Here is a 20543-nt window from a genome sequence, read left to right on the forward strand (position 1 = left end):
CCACCATCCCCACAGCTGCCCAACTTGTCTTTTTTCTATTATTTATTATTACATTCGTTTTTAAATTTTAGTTTTTAATGATTTTTTACAATACATATTTAAAATTAGGCTATTTTTTGTGATAAATTGTTTCAGTAAATTACTTGCAAAGTACAAAAAAAAAAACAAACAAAACAATATTTAATAAGTTTTTTGCATAAAAATGATGATGGTAATTAACAGTAACACAGATAAGAAATAAAAACTAACTAAAAATAACTAACTAAAGCAATTTTAAAAATAACTGGCTTGCACCTAAGACTGCTTAAAAATTTTTCACAAAAACTAGCCTACATTATTTTGCAAAGTAAAAAGAAAAACAATATTTAATCACTTGGTTTGCAAAAAAATGCTAAGAAACATAGATTCCATTTAAACAAAGAATATATGTATGGTTACAACTTAAAGAAAAACTAAAATCACTGTGACTAAACGTAATACAGATAAGAAAACTAGAACAGAACACCTTATTTTGTACAGAAAACAAACATTATAACCATTTACTTGAAAAATATTTTGTCATTATTATTCTAATGTATACCAAAATATTAAAATAATAATGAGATGTATTTATTATTATGTAGGTATAAAACACAGGGTAACTTTCTTCTATATCTTTAAGTTACTGGTGGTTTGTCCTTTTCTAAAAGTTTAATTTTGGTAAATATTTGTTCTTCTTCTGCCAAGATTGTAGCTCTTAACTCTTTCCTTTCTTCCTCCAGTTTTTTAATTTCTGCTTGAATTTTCATTTTCAGGGCTCTATTCTGTTCTTCTTGAGAGAAGTTTTTTCTTTTTTCTAAAAGACATTCTTCATACCGTCTTCTAGAGCTTCTCACTGCAGTAAGCATTTTTTTGGTAATGAAAATATTCTCCTTGCTCCCAGCATCTACAATTGATAAAATCTTTTCACTGATAAATTATCGTTTCTTCGTACAAATTCTCCACAAGAAGAAATTTGTTAATGGAAAACCCACCTTTAGCTGTTGCATTTCCATGTGAAAAAAATTAGGCATAGTTTTAATATTCCCACAGGTTCACAAATTTTGGATTTTTTTGCTAAAATAGATAAAAATAATTTATCCAACTACCTCTTATCTTTCAATTCTTTACTGTCATCATTTTCAGTATCTGGTGAAATTATTTTGAACTAGCTAATCAGGGCTCCTTTAGCATCTACGTGTAGCGTAGAACAACATCGTTTTTTAGCTTTTTCGGCTACATTTTCAGTAAATTTATTAGCTTCATATAATGGTGCCAATACACACTTTGTTTAGTCACAACCAAGTTCAGGCTCATGAAGGATCACAGCTGGATCTAATGATGATAGACCTCTCACAACTTTATATTTTAAAGGACTTCAGTCCAACAAATCAACATTAGCTTTAAGTTTGGCACTTTCTACGAAACCCCAATTCATTACCTTCTGATGTTTTTATTTCTTTCACATATTTAGTAGTTTGAAATCCAAGATTAATTTTCTTTAATTCATGTAAATTTTCTAAGTTAGTAAGATCAGTGAATTATGTTTCAAAGAAGTGTTTGCAGCAACTATATTACTTAATTTTATTGTATGGTTAAGAAGCACTTTTGAGCAAGAGGATCTGGGCTCTGAAACTGCGTTAATACAAGGGGTTCACAGTCAGACGAAATCAATTTGTAAAATACCAATTTACATTTTAGGAATTTGTCTTCACAATACTCAACAACAATGGAGTATGGCTTAGATTGAAGTTTCTTTGATTTGTCAATAAATTTCTTCACATCATCCAAAATTAGCAAGGCTCGTTCTAAGCATTTCACATTATCTAACCATCTAGTCGTGCAGTATTTTAAAGGAAATTTATTATTTCCTGTGATTGAGGTAAATTCAGCACATTGGGCTATCATTAAACAAAAAGTAAAGATCTCTTAAAAAGGCTATGAATATTTCATTTGAGATTCAATCCCTGTTTTCATGGCTCCATTTACAACTTATACACCTCAAACACAAATATTCACTAGAAAAACAAAAATAGTAATGATTTATATCTGTCCTAAAATCTACAAATCAGCAGCCTTGATTCATCTTTGAAATTGCAAAAATGACAGAAAAAAGGTAAGAATGAAAATGAATTATATTAGTATTAGAGAATTCAAAACTTGTTTATTTACTTAAGTAAATTAACTACAAACTGTGCGAATAGAAAACAATAACATACAACTAGAGGTTAAAGATTAAACATACTTTAAACTTATTATCTATGTGATATTATGTTACAAACATATTTATGGATCCAAAGAGATTAAATAGTGAAGAAGATGAGCTCTTTGGAAAGTTTTTTTTTTATGGGCACATAATTAAGTGTCATCATCGCACCCAGATACGATATTTATATTGTAAATAAATAAATATTAAAAACTGACAATTAAACACTAAAACCCAGTAACATAAAAAACACAGCATAAATGGAAAATGCCAATTTTGTTAAAAGCAAAATAAAACCGCAATGAAATATTACATAAATAATCTAAATTAAAACAATGAAATTACCATCTGCTATACGCCAAGTGATATAAAAAGCTCAAATGCACTACAAAAAACTTAAATATTTGAATATAAGTAGATGACCTTAAGAAAATATAACATCATTTCATTATTCCCAAACATATTTCGCATGTTAGCCTCTAGTAAACTTGTGATACAATGTCATATAACAGACACAATCCACAAGGATGTGGTGAACAGTTAATTGGAAGTCAAAGCACGCACAAATAGGTGCATCTGCTTGAGTCATCCGATATCTATCATTAAGCCTAGTGTGCTCTGTTTGCAAACAGAAAATAATAACCTCCTTTTGACGGTTATTCCTGCACAGATCTAAAAAAATTGGGGCACCACCTCAATACTAATTGAAAGTGTTGAAAAAATTACTCTAGCTACTTTCAGGGTTACAAAACCAGCTTACCGGACTAATTGATTTAATAAAATTTCATTGTACATCACAATTTATAATAAATGCATGAACCTTATGCAGTATTTTTGAAATTACTGGTTAGTTAACAACAAAGTATAAAAAAAATTGCTTAACATGTTCACTGCTACATAATTTTTAGCACATATAATTCCATGTTGAAAGTTTTTTTTATGCTTTTTCTATAATAAAGTATAATTTTAATTTTTGTAGAAAGAGTATATTGCAACAAAGAAAATACATATATTACATATTTATTCTTTTGTCCTATAACTTCCTTTTTCCAAAAAAGTTATAAATGCTGCAAATAAATGAAAAATACCTATTACTATCAAATTCCTATAAGATGAATTTTCATTTCTCATGAAGTGTAAATAGTACAAATAATACATTTTAAGGACTGAAAAAAGTCCTTTTGTTCCTTGAAAGTTTTAAATAAATGACTCAATAAAAGATTTTTGCATTGTAATAGAAGTAAAGTTGAATTATTGTTGTATTGTTTACAGAAACATCTTGCTGCTGCAAATAAAATACTAATTTTTTGAAAAACCATGTTCACCTTTGTTATTAATATATACTAATTTTTATTTACTGCACAAAAAAACTATTTAAACTGAGTTCCATTTCCTACAAATATTGCAATTAAGGGAAGAGATGTCACCACACTGAATAAAGCAAAGACAAGTACTTACATCAACTCAGTCTGCCCTCACAACAAAAAATTGGTATTGTAGATTTCCTATGGCTGAATGTTCTTACAAGTGCAGCAGCCTAATGACGATGATGATTGATGATGACTATTAATATTTTCTTGACACATCAGAAAAAACTTTTATTGAAAATCTCACTAACCCAAAGTGAACAAGTAAATAAAATTTTTTGATGTGTGACCTTGCTTTTCAAAATAAATAAGGTTAAAATAAATAAATAAATTTACAATACCTTCTAACAAATATATCAAAATAACCATCATTCTCATTTTTACTAGATGTAATGTTAAAATCCTACACAGAAAATCTAAGTTGTAACAGTGCCTGGTGTATCTATTCATGATTACAAGACTTAACTTAAAAAAAGGAGGAAAATAATACTTTACTAATAGATAAGTATCAAATTAAATAGCTACAAAATATCACAAAACAACATAAAATGAATACAATATGTACAGAGTTTATCATAATAAAAAAAAGTTATAATTACACTATGGGATTGTGTTGAAAATATTCACATATTTTCAGTCAGGACAAAATTAAATATACTTCATTATAATAAAAACAAAAATAAATATAGTTTTAGACCTAAGTTATACTTCAAGAGAAAAAAAATGATATCTAAAAGAAAGCGATTTATAAACAGAAAATAATCTTTTAAGATATTATTAAAAAGACACAACACATAAATATTATATATGATTTTAAAACATCCGAGAAACTAAATTAGTTTAGTTAAATTCTAAAAACTAAATCTGAAAAACAACACAAACTATACATAAAAACCATAAAATGCATATTATGGAAAATAATGATATCTGATAGATAAATTTTAAGAAATTACAGAAAAGAACTTTAAATAGTTTTAAAAACAAATAAACCAAGTATACACACTCTTCCTGCATACTAAGTTGCCTTGATACAAGTGCTTACTGGGAGATGTCCTAATCAGGCCAATGAAAGGGTGTCAGAGGAGAAGGGGCTACCTGACGAGGAGGATCCCCAACCCAAGGTTTACATCCTGGACCTAACTGGAGATAAACGGACCCCCTTCACGACTCATGTTAGTGGGGTCTGCCCTGGGGCAAGGCTGAAGCTCAACAAGAGTGCTTTAGCCCCTGGTTCTGTCATTCGCAGCGTGGAGATACTTACCTAGTATACTAGGCTAGTAGAGATATTAGGTGAAGAACTCACTTCGGTTGGCGATACCTTTGTTTTGGCAGTGGGTGGTGAAGGAGAAGACATCGTCGACAGTCTTCTGCTGGGCCTTAATAAGATTTATGCTGTGGAGAATCGCCCGTTGACTTTCTCTAAAACTTAAGGGAAACTAGGGGCAATCGTTAAGAAGACATTGGAGTATTGGGCCAGACGATGATTGATTGACTGTACGCTGTACCTCACCAGAAAACCGGATAAGTCTGCTAGACATGATCAACCTAGAGCTACCACTTGGTTGTAAGACAGGAAGGAATTAGTTATGCTGATTTATTACACAAGGTTAAAACTTCTGTTGGGGATGCTATGGGTAAGAGTATACTCTCAGTACGCCAAAAAGAGGGTGAAGATATTGAAGTCCGGCTGGTTGAAGGACACAAGGCGAATGCCAACCTTAAGGAAAAGATTGCTGCTCAGACTCCAGACGTCAAGTTCATTGATAAAGGACTCTTAACCAGGAGAGTGATAGTGTATGTAAAAGATTTGGACGCTGAGGCGTCCGAAGAGGAAGTACTGTTGGCCGTGAATAAGAAATTGGGTGGTGACTCTACTGCGAGAGTTGCCTCATTGAGACCTGCCTTTGGCAGAACCCAGCAGGTGACAGTGATACTGTCGTCTGCTGAGGCAGCCAAATTGACTGCTGGTTCCTGTATCCTGGTGGGCTGGCAGTCCTGCTGAGTTGATTTGTGGAGGCCTTCTACCCATTGCTACCGATGCTGGGAGGGTGGCCACATCGCCTCCCAGTGCAAAGGGCCTGACAGAAGTAATAAATGCTATAATTGCAGTGGTCACGGTCATCAAAAAGTGAATTGCTGTGCGTCCTCCAGATGTGTTGCTTGTGGTATGGTCGATCATTGGATTGGGAGTAGGGACTGCCAGCACTCTCGCAAATGAAAATAATGCAGATCAACGCCAACAGGAGTACCATAGCTCACGATCTCATTTGGAGGTCATTGTTAGACCAAGATGTTGATTTCCTTACGGTGGCTGAACCCAATGTGAGAAGAGTGGCTGTGCTACTATGGGTAGTGAACATAGATTCGGATGCGGCGATTCTCAATGTGTTAGGTAGATATGCGACATCTCATATTACTAGATGTAATGGTAGAATTTGCGGACTTTAGCCTAGTCTCAGGCTACATCTCCCAAATTCTGGAAATGAGAGGTTTCAGCAATTTATTGATGACTTACAGGCCTGTATATGCAGTTCTAGGAAGCCTGTGGTACTTACTAGAGATTATAACTCCGAATGTCAAGAGTTAGGCAGTATGAGATCTACTCCAAGAGGCTACATACTTGCTGCCATGTTTAATGCGGCTGATCTTGTGATGCATAATACTTGGTCCTCGCCCACCTTCACTGGCAGGGGGCGAGGCTCAGTTGTGGATGTTACAGCATCCTCTGATGGGATTGCCCTTTGGATGAAGGACTGGCGGATTTCCGAGGAAGAGCTGGTGAGTGACCACTTGGCTATTATGTTCACGGTAGAATGTAGAAGGTCGGGAACCCCTGCCCATAGTCAAAGGTGGCGGCCCTCAGAATTTCAGGACAAATGTATTGTGGATAGGGTGTCTGATCGGTTGGATCCTGCTCGGGCGATCACACCTGAAGGGCTTATGGAGGTACTGTGTGATGAGTACAGTTGAGGTGGATGACCTGAGAGGCCGGCAAAGAGAAGAGTCCATTGGTGGACTGATGAGATTGCTACCAGGAGAGCAACTACAATTGCTGCTAGAAGGAAACTTCAGAAAGCAACGAGGAGAGCTTCTAATGATGTAGACGAGTTACTTGTTGCATACCAATAATAAGCAAGAACGTCCCTTTGTGCGGCCTTTAAGGAGACCAAGGCGAAAGCCTGGGCGATGTTGGTAGCAGATAATCCGTGGGGGTGTGTATAAAATTGTCATGAACAAGTATGGCGCTCCCATATCCCTTCTATCTTGAGAGACAACACTTTGGGGGTTGTCAAGGGGCTGTAACCAGTAGCTGAAGCCCCGTGGAATGAGATAGCCACGGAGCATGAGCAAAGATTCTCCATTGAGGAGCTGAGACTGGCGGCCAAGCGAATTAGTGCAGATAAGAGTCCGGGGTTGGACAAGGTCCCTGGATCGCTCGTTAAATTAATGGTGACAAGACATCCTTGGGTCATACTGGACGCCTATAATACAGCTTTGGAGAGCTGTCGCTTTCCTTCCTGTTGGAAGGAAGCACGGTTGGTCCTGGTGCCAAAGAAGAGAGACATGCTTGGGAGTGGTGTCTCATATCGTCTGATATGCTTGCTCAGCACCCTGGGTAAGCTGTTGGAGAGACTTATCGTTGATAAGCTCTGGTGCGAGGTGGAAGCGAAGGGTGGCTTTCCCCTGATCAATATGACTTTGTTAGGGGGAAGTCCACAATTGACATGTTGAAACGTATAACTGAATGGGCTAGAGATCGAAGTAGTGGCACTGGTCGTCAACAGAGGATCCTGTTAGTGGTCCTCCTAGATGTTAGGATCGCCTTTGGTAGTCTCGAGTGGCCGATGATTATTGATGTACTGGGAGAGGAGAATATAAGAAGGTATCTCCTTGGCATAATTAACAGTTACCTTGATTGCAGAAGGCTTAAAACCCCCACAGAAAATGGTGAGTTGGTTTTTGACGTGTTTGGTGGGGTTCCGCAGGGGTCGGTTCTCGGCCCACTCTTGTGGAACCTCACTTTTGAGACTTGAATTTGATGGGGACATTGAACTTGTTGCATATGCAGATGATTTGGCCCTCCTCGTGGCTGAACACACTGAAGCAAAAGTGGAGGAGGCAAAAGTGTGAAGCAAATGCGGTCTGGCGAATAAGTTGTTGGCTTGAGGTGAGAGGACTACAGTCAGCACCTAATAAAAGCTCCATGGTAGCGTTGGTCAGGAGAAGAAGTTTGTGAGAAATGCAAATTAATGTTGCTGGGACCAGTATTCCCACGTCGGGGTGCGTTAAGTACCTCGGCGTGTGGTTGGAGAGGAGCTGAAACTACAACGTCCACGTTCAGCAGACCTTGGCACGTGCTGAGACGTGCTGTTGTTGATAATCTCAGTAAGCTTATGCGTAACCACAGAGGTCCTCATGCTTCTAGACGACGTATAATACTGACAGTGGCTTCTTCTATCATATTTTATGCCGTCCCTGTGTGGGTAGAGGCTCTTGAAAAGAAAAGGAATGTAGATAAAATATCATCACTTCAAAGACGTGCTGCGTTGAACATTGTGGCTGCATACCGCACGGTTTCGCAAAATGCTATTGAGGTCATCTCCGGGATTCCCCTGGTGTGGCAGCATGCATTGGTGCTCTGGCGGTTTATCTTGGAATGACTAAGACCGAGGCTAAGGACTTACTTCTGGCCAAGCGGTAGGAGGCCTGGAACACCTCATCTACTGGTGTATAGACGCGTAAATTAATTCTGAGAATAGATGTATGGGTGCAGAGAGGACTGGGTGAGGTAGGTTTCTATATAACGCAGCTCTTTTCTGACATGGTGAATTTGAAGCCTACCTGCATCGATTTGGCAGGAGAGGGTCTCCTCTATGCAGGTAATGCGATCTTAAGGATACCGTTGAGCACACCATCTACCAAAGCCAGCGGTGGGATGTGGTCAGACAAGATGTCGGGTTAAGCTGGCTTTCCCTGAAAGAAACAGTTCCATACATGTTGACAGGAAGAACGGAATGGGACAAGGTAGTACACCTAGCAAATAGTTTCCTGAAAACTAAAGCGAGAGAAGCATGAGAATGGGATAGAGCCTGATTCAGGACCCAGATCAGTAAGAGGACTGAAGATAACCAGCAAGGAATCAGAGTTCCATACACAAGACCTGAGACTCAGACGAAGAAAGTGATGAAGGTGAAGGGGCGAAGGACAGCCTCTGTGGAGCCGTCGTGCATCTGCACTTGTGTGGATGGGCGATGGTGATGAAGGATGGGGACTCTGGACCCCTGGACCCTAATGGCACCTCCTGGGCCTGCACAATGTTTAAACTGCAGGATTGACTCCGGAGGAAGAGAAAAGGTGAGATACGAGTTTTAGTCGGTAGGGTGCAGGTACAATAGGCTCTTAATAATATCTAGCCGAACCCATGCGAGTCCGACACTCCCCCGCACCCTATTTATGGGGGGTGCGTAAATGGCATTTCTCAGACTCATCTATAACAAAAAAAAAAAAAAGTTGCCTTGATGATACTTAAAACACCAAAACTGCCTTGACATAACATGTGGAAGTTTGGAATGAGCATATCCACCTGTTCCACGTAAATCATAATACTAAAAGAGAAAGTAAATTTGAATTTGCATAAGCTCAGGAATTAATCTTTAATTAATGATATGACGAAAAAATAAGAGTGATACATCTTTAAATACATTTTTCCTAGTTAAAGAGATTTAATTTCAGATACTTCATAATTTCTTAACTTATATAAAGTATACCTACATCAGGTACAAAAGGAGGCTCCCACATTCCAGCTTCTAAGCGCTTCCAATTCAGGCACTTAAAGAAGTCCTGTTGTTTAACATCAAGTGCTCCAAAACGACCACTGTGGCAACCCAATCGTGTTTTTGGAGACTTTCTCAATAACTGAACAAAAAACAAAACTTGCATATATATATATATTTTTTTTTTTTTTGAAATTCAATTAATTCATTTAATATATTGACCACTGTGCTAATAGAATTTAATATTAAATGAAATATAAACCACCAAAACATAGTAAATAGATAAGTTAAACTTATATTAATTCCAAAAATCAATTTTCACAGGATCTGCATCTTCATAAATAAATATTTTAATGTAATTATAGAATTTAATAACAAGTGAAGATGTAGTGATCCTGTGAAAATTGACTCATAAATATGTTAAGTTTAATTGTATAAATTAAATTTCCACTTACCAACAATCTTCAAATATATTTCCAAGTACTTTCGGAGTCGCTACTTCATCATCAGGGATTTCTTATAAGATGTTAATTCAAAATTCATATGTCTTAAGTATAATTACATTTAAAATTGTTACGTTCATAATAGTTGGTCGTCAAGAAATAAAACATAATTTATACGTCAATAAGACTGTAACATCATGTCCATAAGATGTTTATGATTATATCTTAGAAAATTAAACGGTAAGTTTAATTTATCTATTTAGTGAGTTTTGGTAGTTAAAGCCACAATCAAAAGTGTATTTCTGTTGATCATAATGAGACTGGTAACATTTTTATCAATAAATTTAAATTATGAGGGATGGCTTAATGCAATGCATACTAGGATACAACAGGAGAACAAAATGTTCACAAAGCTACAAGTGCTGTCACCATAGTTTCATTCCTCTAATACTAACATTTCAAAACTTGTAGACCCATGCCCTCTCATTTTCTGTCAGCCACCATTGCTATAGTTGAGTATGTCTGTTCCCCAAAGCCGAAAAAGTGTAAGCAATCTCCATACTCGAGTCAAAAAATGTTGGCTACTGTTTTTTGGGACGAAAAGGGCATCACTTAGATTGATTTCATGGAAAGTGGATCAACAATTACAGCTGATGTGTACTGTGAAATGCTCACCACAGTGAGACATGTGACTCAAAAGTCGATGACGCAGGAAACTGTCGTCTGGTGTAATCCTCCTTCACGACATCACGCATCCTCACACCGCTGCCTTACCAAGAAGATTCAAGATTTTCATTGGTAACTTTTTGACCACATCCATATAATCCCAACCTTGCATCTAGTGACTACTTCCTATTTTTGCATTTGAAAATGTGGCTTGGTGGACAACTTCTTGAAAAAGACAAGGAACTCAAGACTGCCGTTGTCAACTGGTTCAATTCCGAGGCGACAAACTTCTATGCAGAGGGGTTAAAGAAACTGGTGCAGTTACGAAAAGTGCTTAGAACTGAATAGTGATTATGTGAAAAAGTGAAGCAGATATGTAGTAAAGTAAAACTGTGAGTAAGAACCTTTTCTCACGAATTAATTTTTTTTAATGACCAAACTGCCCTTACTTTATGAATATGCCTCGTATGATGAACTGTTCATCGTAGTACAGTAGTAGATGGGCAATAAAATTTTATGCATCAGAATCTGGTAAAGTGAATATTGAGAATGAACATTGCAGTGGATAACCAGTCTCTGTGACTGATGTGAAGCACTAAAAGGAGGTAGATGGACTGAACTGATTCAAAATAACTGTCACATCATATAAAAATACATCACCACTCAGACAGAAATATTGAAAAACTAAGTAGAAGACATTATTGCACAACTAGGTAACATAAAATCTGTTCACAATGGGTGTCATACAAACTCACAGAAGAGAACAAACAACGAAAGAAATGTTAACAGGCACTGAAATATTATCATAACAAGAAAGATGAGTTCTTTTCAATACTGTGACAGGAGACAAAACTTGGATTCATCATTACAACCCAATAGAAAAAATGCAGAGCATGTAATATTGGTACTATGGTTCACCACAATCAAAATTGAAAACAACTCCCTGCAAAAAAATTCTTTGCATTCTGGGATTCCAAATACATGTCCATGACTGACTGTTGATTCCTTGCAATACATAGAACACATTACGAGACACACATGTTGTGTTCAAGAATCCACAGAGCTGCTAATGCTGCAACATGATAAGGATTGGGCACACATTTTGTGCAACTGCCAAGGGTCTTGTGATGTTAAATTTTAACCTACTCCACATATTCCATACTTACTAGATTTGGCATCCTGCAATTTTTACTTCTTTCTACAATTATAGAGGAATATAAGGGTATTTATTACATCACATATTATAAACTGAGGGATGCAGTTAGGCTCTGGATCAAGGAAAGACCATCAGCATTCTTCATTGATGGAATGAGAAAACTTGTTTACTGTTAGCAGGAATGTGTAGCTATATGAGGTCAAACTATCCGAACTGTAGAGGTTTCCAGTATGATGGTGACTAGGTAAAAAATAAATTAAGCTTTTGTGGCAAATAAAATGCACTTTTTTTACCAAATTTGTTTCATTTGTGAGTTATTAATAACTGTGCATCATATTTCAGCCACTGCTCAGTCATACATGACTTTTTTCCTTTCAGAGCTCATTTCACAGCTCCTCTTCAGCCGAGTTATCTGAAACAATGTTGGCAGTTGTGTCTTTTTCAAAATTGCAGAAATCCCTTTATTAAATAAAAAAATAATATTTTTGATATGTATTTTTATGTATTTTAATAATAAAAACATATGTGTAAATATATTGCACAATTAAAATATATATACATATGTACATTTTGCAGTTACAAATACTGAAAAAATCTTCTTTATTAATTTAAAAATAAACAAAACTAATATAATGGGGAATATAATTTTTTTTCTTAAAAATGAATATTGAGGATTTCATTTTTTACAATATCTCTCAAATGAAGAGTACAGTGTTGATTGAAAACTAGAATCAAAGAGCAAATGGACAGTTTAAGTTTAGTTGTATATATGGCTGTCGATTTTCCGCTGGACAGGGCACTCGTAAAGATGGTGACTACTGAACAGAAAGCCTTCTGTATTTTTGCAGTTTGCTTAACATTAATTTGTAGCTACAGTTCAATGGGCATTCCACAGAAAGTTTAATTGTGATTTTCCAAGTGACAGTAACATTCGTTGAGGCATAATCTGTTTGAAATGACTGGATGTCGGCAAAAAGGCAAGAGTACAGAAAGAACAAGGTTGTCTGAGGAAAATGCTGAATGTGTTAAGGAGTCTTTCTACGCAGACCTAAAAGTTCTGATAGGAAGGCCAGTTGTGAACTAGGAAAGTCACTGATAATAATGAGTTATGTAATGCTTATATAAGTGTCCGTATCACTCACAGCTGTTTGGTTAACAGCTGTTACAGGCTTTGAAGCCTACAAACTACACTGTGCACAACAACTTTGCAATCGAAGATTATGACTTTCTTAATCGTATTGTGTTTAGTGATGAGTCAACATTTCATCTTATTGGAAAACTTCATATGTGGGGATCAAAAATCATCTTGAACTCCTACAATGTGAAACAGACACCTCAATATAACATTTTTTCTGCACAATATCCTGGTGACAAGTTTATGGGCCATTCTTTTTACTGAAGCAAACTTAATGAGAGTTGTTAATTTGAATATGCTGTGTACACGGCTCTTTCTTCAAATGCAAGATAGATCAGAGAATTTTATTCAGTAGTACAATGGTGTGCCTCCTCAATGGCATAACTGCACAGGATAGATTGAATGATGCTTTCCCCAACCACTGGCATAGACACAAGGATAGTGCTTGTTTGCAGTGGTCTCCAAGGTCAACTAATCTGAGGCCATGTGATTCTTTCCTTTAGAATTTTATAAAGGATCTTGTGTACGTGCCTCTGGTACCTAGTGATCTACTTGATTTAAGACACAGGATTGAAGCAGCTGTTGCTTGCATTACTCCAATCATGCTGGTTATACGAGGGTAAGTAAATTATTATCAGAAATTTATTTATATTTTTGTTTATGTTGGTAGTACTGTCGTGTTGCGTAGATGACGCATGCGTGGTTTAATTGTTGTTATGTTGGTGCAGGTTTGATGCTGTAGGTTAGTTCCATTATCGCTGCCCAGCCATTAGCCATGGCTGCTCCGCTTTCTGTTTGCACCAAAGAAAAGCAATGTTCAGTGATCCGTTTTTTGTTGTCAGAAGGTGTATCAGGGGCCGAAATTCATCGAAGACTTTCAGTACAGTATGGGAACAGTGTGTTGCTGCAACAGAGTGTCTACGAATGGATTGAAAAATTAAAAAATGGTCACACAAGTATTATGCACGACGAAGAAGCCGGATGATCGTTTACCACCATAAATGAGGAAAACATTTATGGTGGATGAAAACCATGTGCACGTGACATGGTTTTCTTAGACAGACGAGTAACTATTGATGAAGTGGCACATCGTCTGTAAATTAGTCACGGTTCTGCCTACGAAATCATCCACAACAGACTTGGGTTTCATAAAGTCTGTGCAAGATGTGTCCAAAACAACTCACACAGTTGCATAAACAAACACGCTTGGACATCTGCCAAAAACATTTGGATCGCTATGGTAACAAATGGGAATCTTCTTAGACAGAATCATCACTGGTGACAAAACATGGATCCACCATTATGAGCCGGAGAGTAAATGGCAGAGTATGGAATGGAAACATCCATATTTGCTCCGCAAAAAAAAGTTCAAGACCCAACCATCTGCAGGAAAACTGATGCTTACAGTCTTTTGGGACTCACAAGGCCCAGTAATGGAACGTTATGAGGAAAGGGGCAAAACAATAAACAGTGTGCATTACAGTGAGATGCTAACTGCCAAGCTGAAGCCTGCAATTCAAAGCAAACACCAAGGACTGCTGTCGAAAGGTGTTGTGTTGTTGCACAACAATGGCTGTCTACATACTGCTGCCCACACTGCTGTAACGCTCCAGAAACTCAACTTTAAGGTACTGGCTCATCCTCTGTATAGTCCAATCTTGCCCCTTTTGACTATCACTTGTTTAACCCACTCAAAAAGGCATTAATTGAAGTTGATTTACCTCTGATAAAAAGGTGAAAGAGGTGGTACATTTCTGGCTTGCAGCTCAACCGAAAACCTTCTTTTATGAGGGCATCAGGAAGCTTGTGCAACGATGGACCAAGTGCGTTGAAATGGAAGGGGAATATGTTGAAAAATGATGTACAAGTAAGTTTCCTATTTGTATAGCAATAAAATTTATAACTACATTACAGATAATAACTGACTTACTCTTGTAGTATGGGATGAACATCCTATTAGTTGGATGTGTGCTGCATATCAAAAGTGAGCACAGTGAAGAATCCAAGGGAAAAGCTATTACAGTTACTCTTTCATTTTATTTATGTCTATTAAATTAAATTCAAGTTAATTGATTTTTTTTTCTTCAGTCATTTGACTGGTTTGATGCAACTCTCCAAGATTTCCTATCTAGTGCTAGTTGTTTCATTTTGGTATACACCCTACATCTTTAACAACTTGTTTTACATTTTCCAAACATTGCCTGCTTCCACAATTTTTTCCTTCTACCTGTCCTTCCAATATTAAAGCGACTATTCCAGGATGCCTTAATATGCGACCTATAAGTCTTTCTCTTCTTTTAACTATATTTTTTCCAAATGCTTCTTTCTTCATCTGTTTGCTGCAACACCTCTTCATTTGTCACTTTATTCAACCATCTGATTTTTTACATTCTCCTATAGCACCACATTTTAAAATCTTCTATTCTTTTCTTCTCAGGTACTCTGATTGTCCAAGTTTCACTTCCATATGAAGCTACGCTTCAAACATATACTTTCAAAAATGTTTTCCTGACATTTAAATTAATTTTTGATTTAAACAAATTATATTTCTGACTGAAGGCTCATTCGCCTGTGCTATTCGGCATTTTATATAGTTCCTGCTTTGTCTATCTTTAGTAATTCTACTTCCCAAATAACAAAATTCTTCAACCTCCATAATCATTTCTCTTCCTATTTTTACATTCAGTGGTCCATCTTCATTATTTTTACTACATTTCATTACTTAGGTTTTGTTCTTTTTTATTTTCATTCGGTTGTTCTTGCGTAGGATTTCATCCATGCCATTCACTATTTCTTCTAAATATTTTTTATTCTCAGCCAGAATTACTATATAATCAGAAAATCGTAGCATCTTTATCTTTTCACCTTGTACTAAATTGTTTTTCCGGATCTAAATTGTTCTTTAACATCATTAACTGCTAGTTCTTTTGGTATTAAATAGCTTTTAAACTTCAATAATTATTTTTTTTACACTTTGTAGAAAATTTTTGTAATAAAGGGAACCCTACAACTTAAGAGGATTGAATTAATATCAGTGTCTTTAAATCTACACAGAAGGATATGCGTAATTAACTATGAAAAGATCTTCTGAAAGAACAATGTTTATGTGATTTAAAAGCAAATCATTAATATTTTTAATAGTTTTAACAAGGATTAAACTTAAAATTATTTCTCAATAATTTCACTTTAAAATTACACAATTCATTTTTTTTTATCAAAGCTCTTAGCAGTTTTTCACATGAAAGCCAATCTAGCATCTAAACCTTCATTAATTTATCACTCAGAGCTCTTTGAATGGACTAAATATTTAATATAACATGGTAAAAATCAAAACTGCTATTTAAATGTGGACGCATTTCCTAGTCAATTTCCATCGTGCTTAATATGTCAGTAACATAATCAATGAGAAAGTGCTGTGATGTAGCAGAACCATACTCTTCTTTCTTGATGCTTCTGACTTAAGCAGAAAGTTACAAAAGAATTGCATTTTTCATATCCCATATCTAAATAATAAACTCTTTTATCTGGAGAGCTTTTATTTGGAATTAAAAGGCAAAATTAAGAAGAACAAATATTTCAATCTTTGTCTGTTTAATCCAGAATTATAATAGTGTAAAGTTTTATTTTGGTAATAGCTGAAGTGATATATTCAACAGTTTGTGCTTTTCAGGGACTTTTCATAACTTTAAAGATTTGGAGAATCTCTACGATTCACGATTCGATCCTGAATGAAATGTGTTCTTTAAATGTTAATTGATAATTCAAATTTTGTAACTGAATCTAGTGCAACTTTCAAAACAGAGTTGTACCAATGATCACAGCTTGGGCATAAGTTACAGTTTTATAGTTACTATCCCACTAAGCCTACCAATTTAATCTTAATATTATCATGAAGTTGTAAACCTGGATTGGTTTTTCAGTTTTATATTCACTTTCTATTCTAAGCCATCTATCTTTGAAATGACTACAAACTTTTATGTTTTTCTGAGGTTCAAATAAGACTATCTAAAATGAGCTTGTATATATTACTGATATTTAGTAATGAAAATATGCTAACAGAAACTATAAATTAGGTGTACATCTTACAGTTATACTTCAATCAATTAAGAATTATACTTATAGTACAATAAAAAGTCAAGTAACAATTACTGAAATTACTACATAAAAAAATATTATTTAATAACATAACTATAATTAAAGAATTCTATTAAAGCCAAAAAGAAGTGGAGCTTAATAATGAGGGATCAGGACAGAGTGCATTGATTTGATAATAGACTTGATTATTTCATTAGGTAGTTATTGACTATTTTTAGCAGTTTTTTATTGTTTACTTTTTCATATAAGTAAGTAAATATTAATAACTGTAATAATAACTAACCAGCAGTTGTGAAATCCAACCTGCGATTTGATTTTTCATTACTTACAAGGCGAGCATTTAATGAAATTACAAATGTTTATAAAAGAGAAGTCAAGGCTTAATTATCAGACAAATAATTCTGTGAACAGGTGAATGTAAAAAAGTAAAAATCAAAACATTCCGATCAATTTTATGAAGCTAAGAAACAACAATAAATGAGTAGATGTAATGTGAGATTGCTTTCAAAATGGACATTGTTTGGTATCATTGATGTGTAAGAGTGTGAATGCATGTCAAATTGCAGATTCACGTTTGTTGCATGCTGATGTATGTTGATGTGTGTGTGTGGGGTAGTGGGGATTCCTTTGTGCGGGTCACTGCGCGGCGAGATATTGTGAAAGACGGATGTGTGTGGCATCTTAAGTGTATAATTAGCAGTAATAAGTCATTCATTACAATAAAATGTTATACAGTCCACTATTGTGTGTGTATTGATCATTTATCAAACAATCATTGTTCATTTAGTGAAAAAACAAAACAATTGGACAATATTATATAGCACGCTGGTGAGAGGAACTATTTTCATGGGAGTGTGGGATGCATGCCTATACTATTTTGTTGTGATTTTGAATTATATATTTTTGATGTGATAAAAAAAAATGTGATAGGAATTTATTGATCATGCTCCTTAAAGCCCAGATTTCACAACTATTTTTTTTCTATTTCTTCATTCCTAGTAAAACCAAGCCACTAGTTATGGCTTGATTTTGAAGCCACTAAAAACCAAGAAGAAGGAATTCATCTTTAAAAAGAGATAAATTAAAACCTATGTTAAAGTTGCAAAGTGGAATAAAGACCTATGGTTTCTTTTTTATAACAGCATGCCATGTTAAGTTGTTTTTAAACAAAGTTGTTATTGTATTACAGATCTGTCAAGAGAAAGTATTTTTCTCAGTTATCCTACAAAACAGTATTGTGGATTTTATTCCATTTTTGACCAAATGTTTAACTAACTTAAAAAAAAAAGAGAGAAGTTTTTCTTAATAATATATACACATGTACACCAAATAATATTGCAAACCATATTTCCAATAGTATGTAAAGAACAGTAAATAAATGTGATGCTCTAGAAATGTTCAGGCAACGTTTAAAATTTTTTTTTGAAAATGTTTTTATTCTACTGATACTGCAAAACACACTATTGAGGTGTACAGCTTTAAAACTCACTTACAAGGTTGAATATCACTTACATTTCACTGAGCTTAGCATGCTAATACGAAACAGTATATTTGGCTCAGTGAAGAAGGCAATGAGGAACAGCTTCACACTTTTGTTAGAGTATATCTACCATGGTGTGTTGGTTATTAAAGGGAATGGCTAAACCATTTTCAAAAGTAACTTATTTTTCTTATCAGATTGCCTATAACTGTCCAGTTACACTAAATTACACAAATCATACAAATAATGTTTTTAAGTACAGTAAATATTTTAAAACCTTCATTTCAATTTTCTTATATATTCTGCAATGGTTAACAGTAACTTAAATTTAAAAATCATCTTGCATCCATTCTTTTATCTTCCAGATTACTAGGGTAGATTATTTCAAGCTTGTGCAAGGGATTATGATGTTGAATTTTAGCTTGTAAAAAATGTCTGGCAAGACAGATTCAAATTCAAAACTTTCTAAATGAATGGCAAAGCTACCACCAACTTCATCACAGAAATTGGCATAGTTCATTGAATACAATTTTAAACTAATAATCAACATGCTAATTAATAATGAATATATTTTTTCTTCTTTAATATTATGTTGCTTTTCACTAGACTGAAAGCTCACAGTTCAGCAACAAGTCTACTCTAGTCTTAGGCTGACCAATCCTGAGACAGTACCTTTATTTGAATTCTACTGACGGCAAAAAAAAAAAAAATGTTAACAGGAATTAAAATCTTTTAACTGGTTTTAAACCAAGCTGGTTACTTTGGTAAAAAGTTTATTAATAAAAATCTACGAAGAAAGTGAAATACATTTTATTAAATTACCTGCTTGCAAAGAGCTCTAGCTTCTTCAGTAAATTTATGTGAATACTTCTCTTGGTCCTCTTTAACTCGCCTGTCCACTTCTTCTCGTTTCACCTATAATATGGAAAAATAAATTTAAATCATATACAATGAAAAAATATTCAACTAAGTAATTTCAAAAGTGGTTGGCAGGACTACATTCATATATATATATATATATACTAGCATCCCTGTTGCAGCTTTGCCTGCACTATGTGGTTACTTGCACTTTCCTATCACAGTTAAGGGATGTTTAGACTATAAGGGCTAAACACCCTTTTTGTCTGGACTTCCTGGTGTTGATTAAACTCATACTTATGAGAATAATAATGATAAATAATAATTAAAGCCTGTTCAATTTATAAAAACTATCACTGTATTGTAATTTCTTCAGAGTAACAGTTTGGTCAGTACAAGATCCACTAATTGGTTTTTAGATTTCCTATCACCGCTTTGTTTGCCAAATACATAATCAGAACTGCAAACATAAATTACCATCACAATTTTAAATTTCATAAAAGATTGATTCAATAGCAGTATCATAAAATGTAAAAAAAAATCTTTGTTTTTAACTCCTTAAAATATTAAAATTCAAAAAACCTGAAAATGGTCTTTAGATATCTAACTGAAGACTATTTGCAAGCCCAATTCGAGTGAATATCTCATTTATTATAGTTGGAAATAGAGAAAATTTGCAATTGTTCAAAATTTTTTTACCTTCACCTCTTTCAAGGTCGAATTTAAAAAAAATCTAGAAACTGGTTTTCAGATATTCAAATAATGATTACTCAACAAAAATGAAGTTGATATCTTCATTAGTTACAAAGAAATTAAAGCGTAAAATTTAATGTTACCTCATTTTAATCTTTAAATTTGGAATTTCAAACATCTATAAACTGGTTTTTAGATATTCACATGCCAAAAATATGTTAATTTCTTCATTTGTTACAGAAATTCAGGAAATAGCTAGGTTTCAAAAAAATTCAAATTCCATTCTAACCTTTAAACTTGGAATTTCAAAATCTAGAAATTGTATTTTAGATATTCACATGAACATTACAAACAACAAAAATAAAGTTGGTATCTTCATTTGTTAAGGAAAAAAAAATAAATTTCATTGTTACTCCATTTTAATCCTTACATTCAGAATTTCAAAAAATCCTTTCTTAGAGTGCATTTACACCATAAGAAGAACGTGTATACACATTTTCATCAATTTATCTTCAGTGGTTTTTGCTGGATATTCATTATGAATCGCTCACAAAATGTTTTATGTATATAGATCTCTATCATGTATAGAAAGGAAGAATTTTTATGATATCTTTACTGAATTTAAACTTTATGGTTTTTTGAAATTTTTTAA

General features: G+C 34.5%; 1 protein-coding gene across 1 annotated transcript in view; it reads right to left on the reverse strand.

Annotated features, from left to right (window-relative positions):
- The window catches only part of Gprk2 (G protein-coupled receptor kinase 2), a 142414-nt gene that overhangs the window by 10972 nt on the left and 110899 nt on the right, over window positions 1–20543 (reverse strand). Inside the window, exons 10-11 of the mRNA XM_075354696.1 lie at window positions 19163–19255; window positions 9364–9507 (exon numbers count right to left, since the gene is read on the reverse strand). Coding sequence (XP_075210811.1) covers window positions 9364–9507; window positions 19163–19255 — 237 coding nt within the window. The remainder of the gene's footprint in view (window positions 1–9363; window positions 9508–19162; window positions 19256–20543) is intronic.

The sequence above is a fragment of the Lycorma delicatula genome, chromosome 1 (genome assembly GCF_047948215.1).
Source record: "Lycorma delicatula isolate Av1 chromosome 1, ASM4794821v1, whole genome shotgun sequence".
Lineage (NCBI taxonomy): Eukaryota > Metazoa > Arthropoda > Insecta > Hemiptera > Fulgoridae > Lycorma > Lycorma delicatula.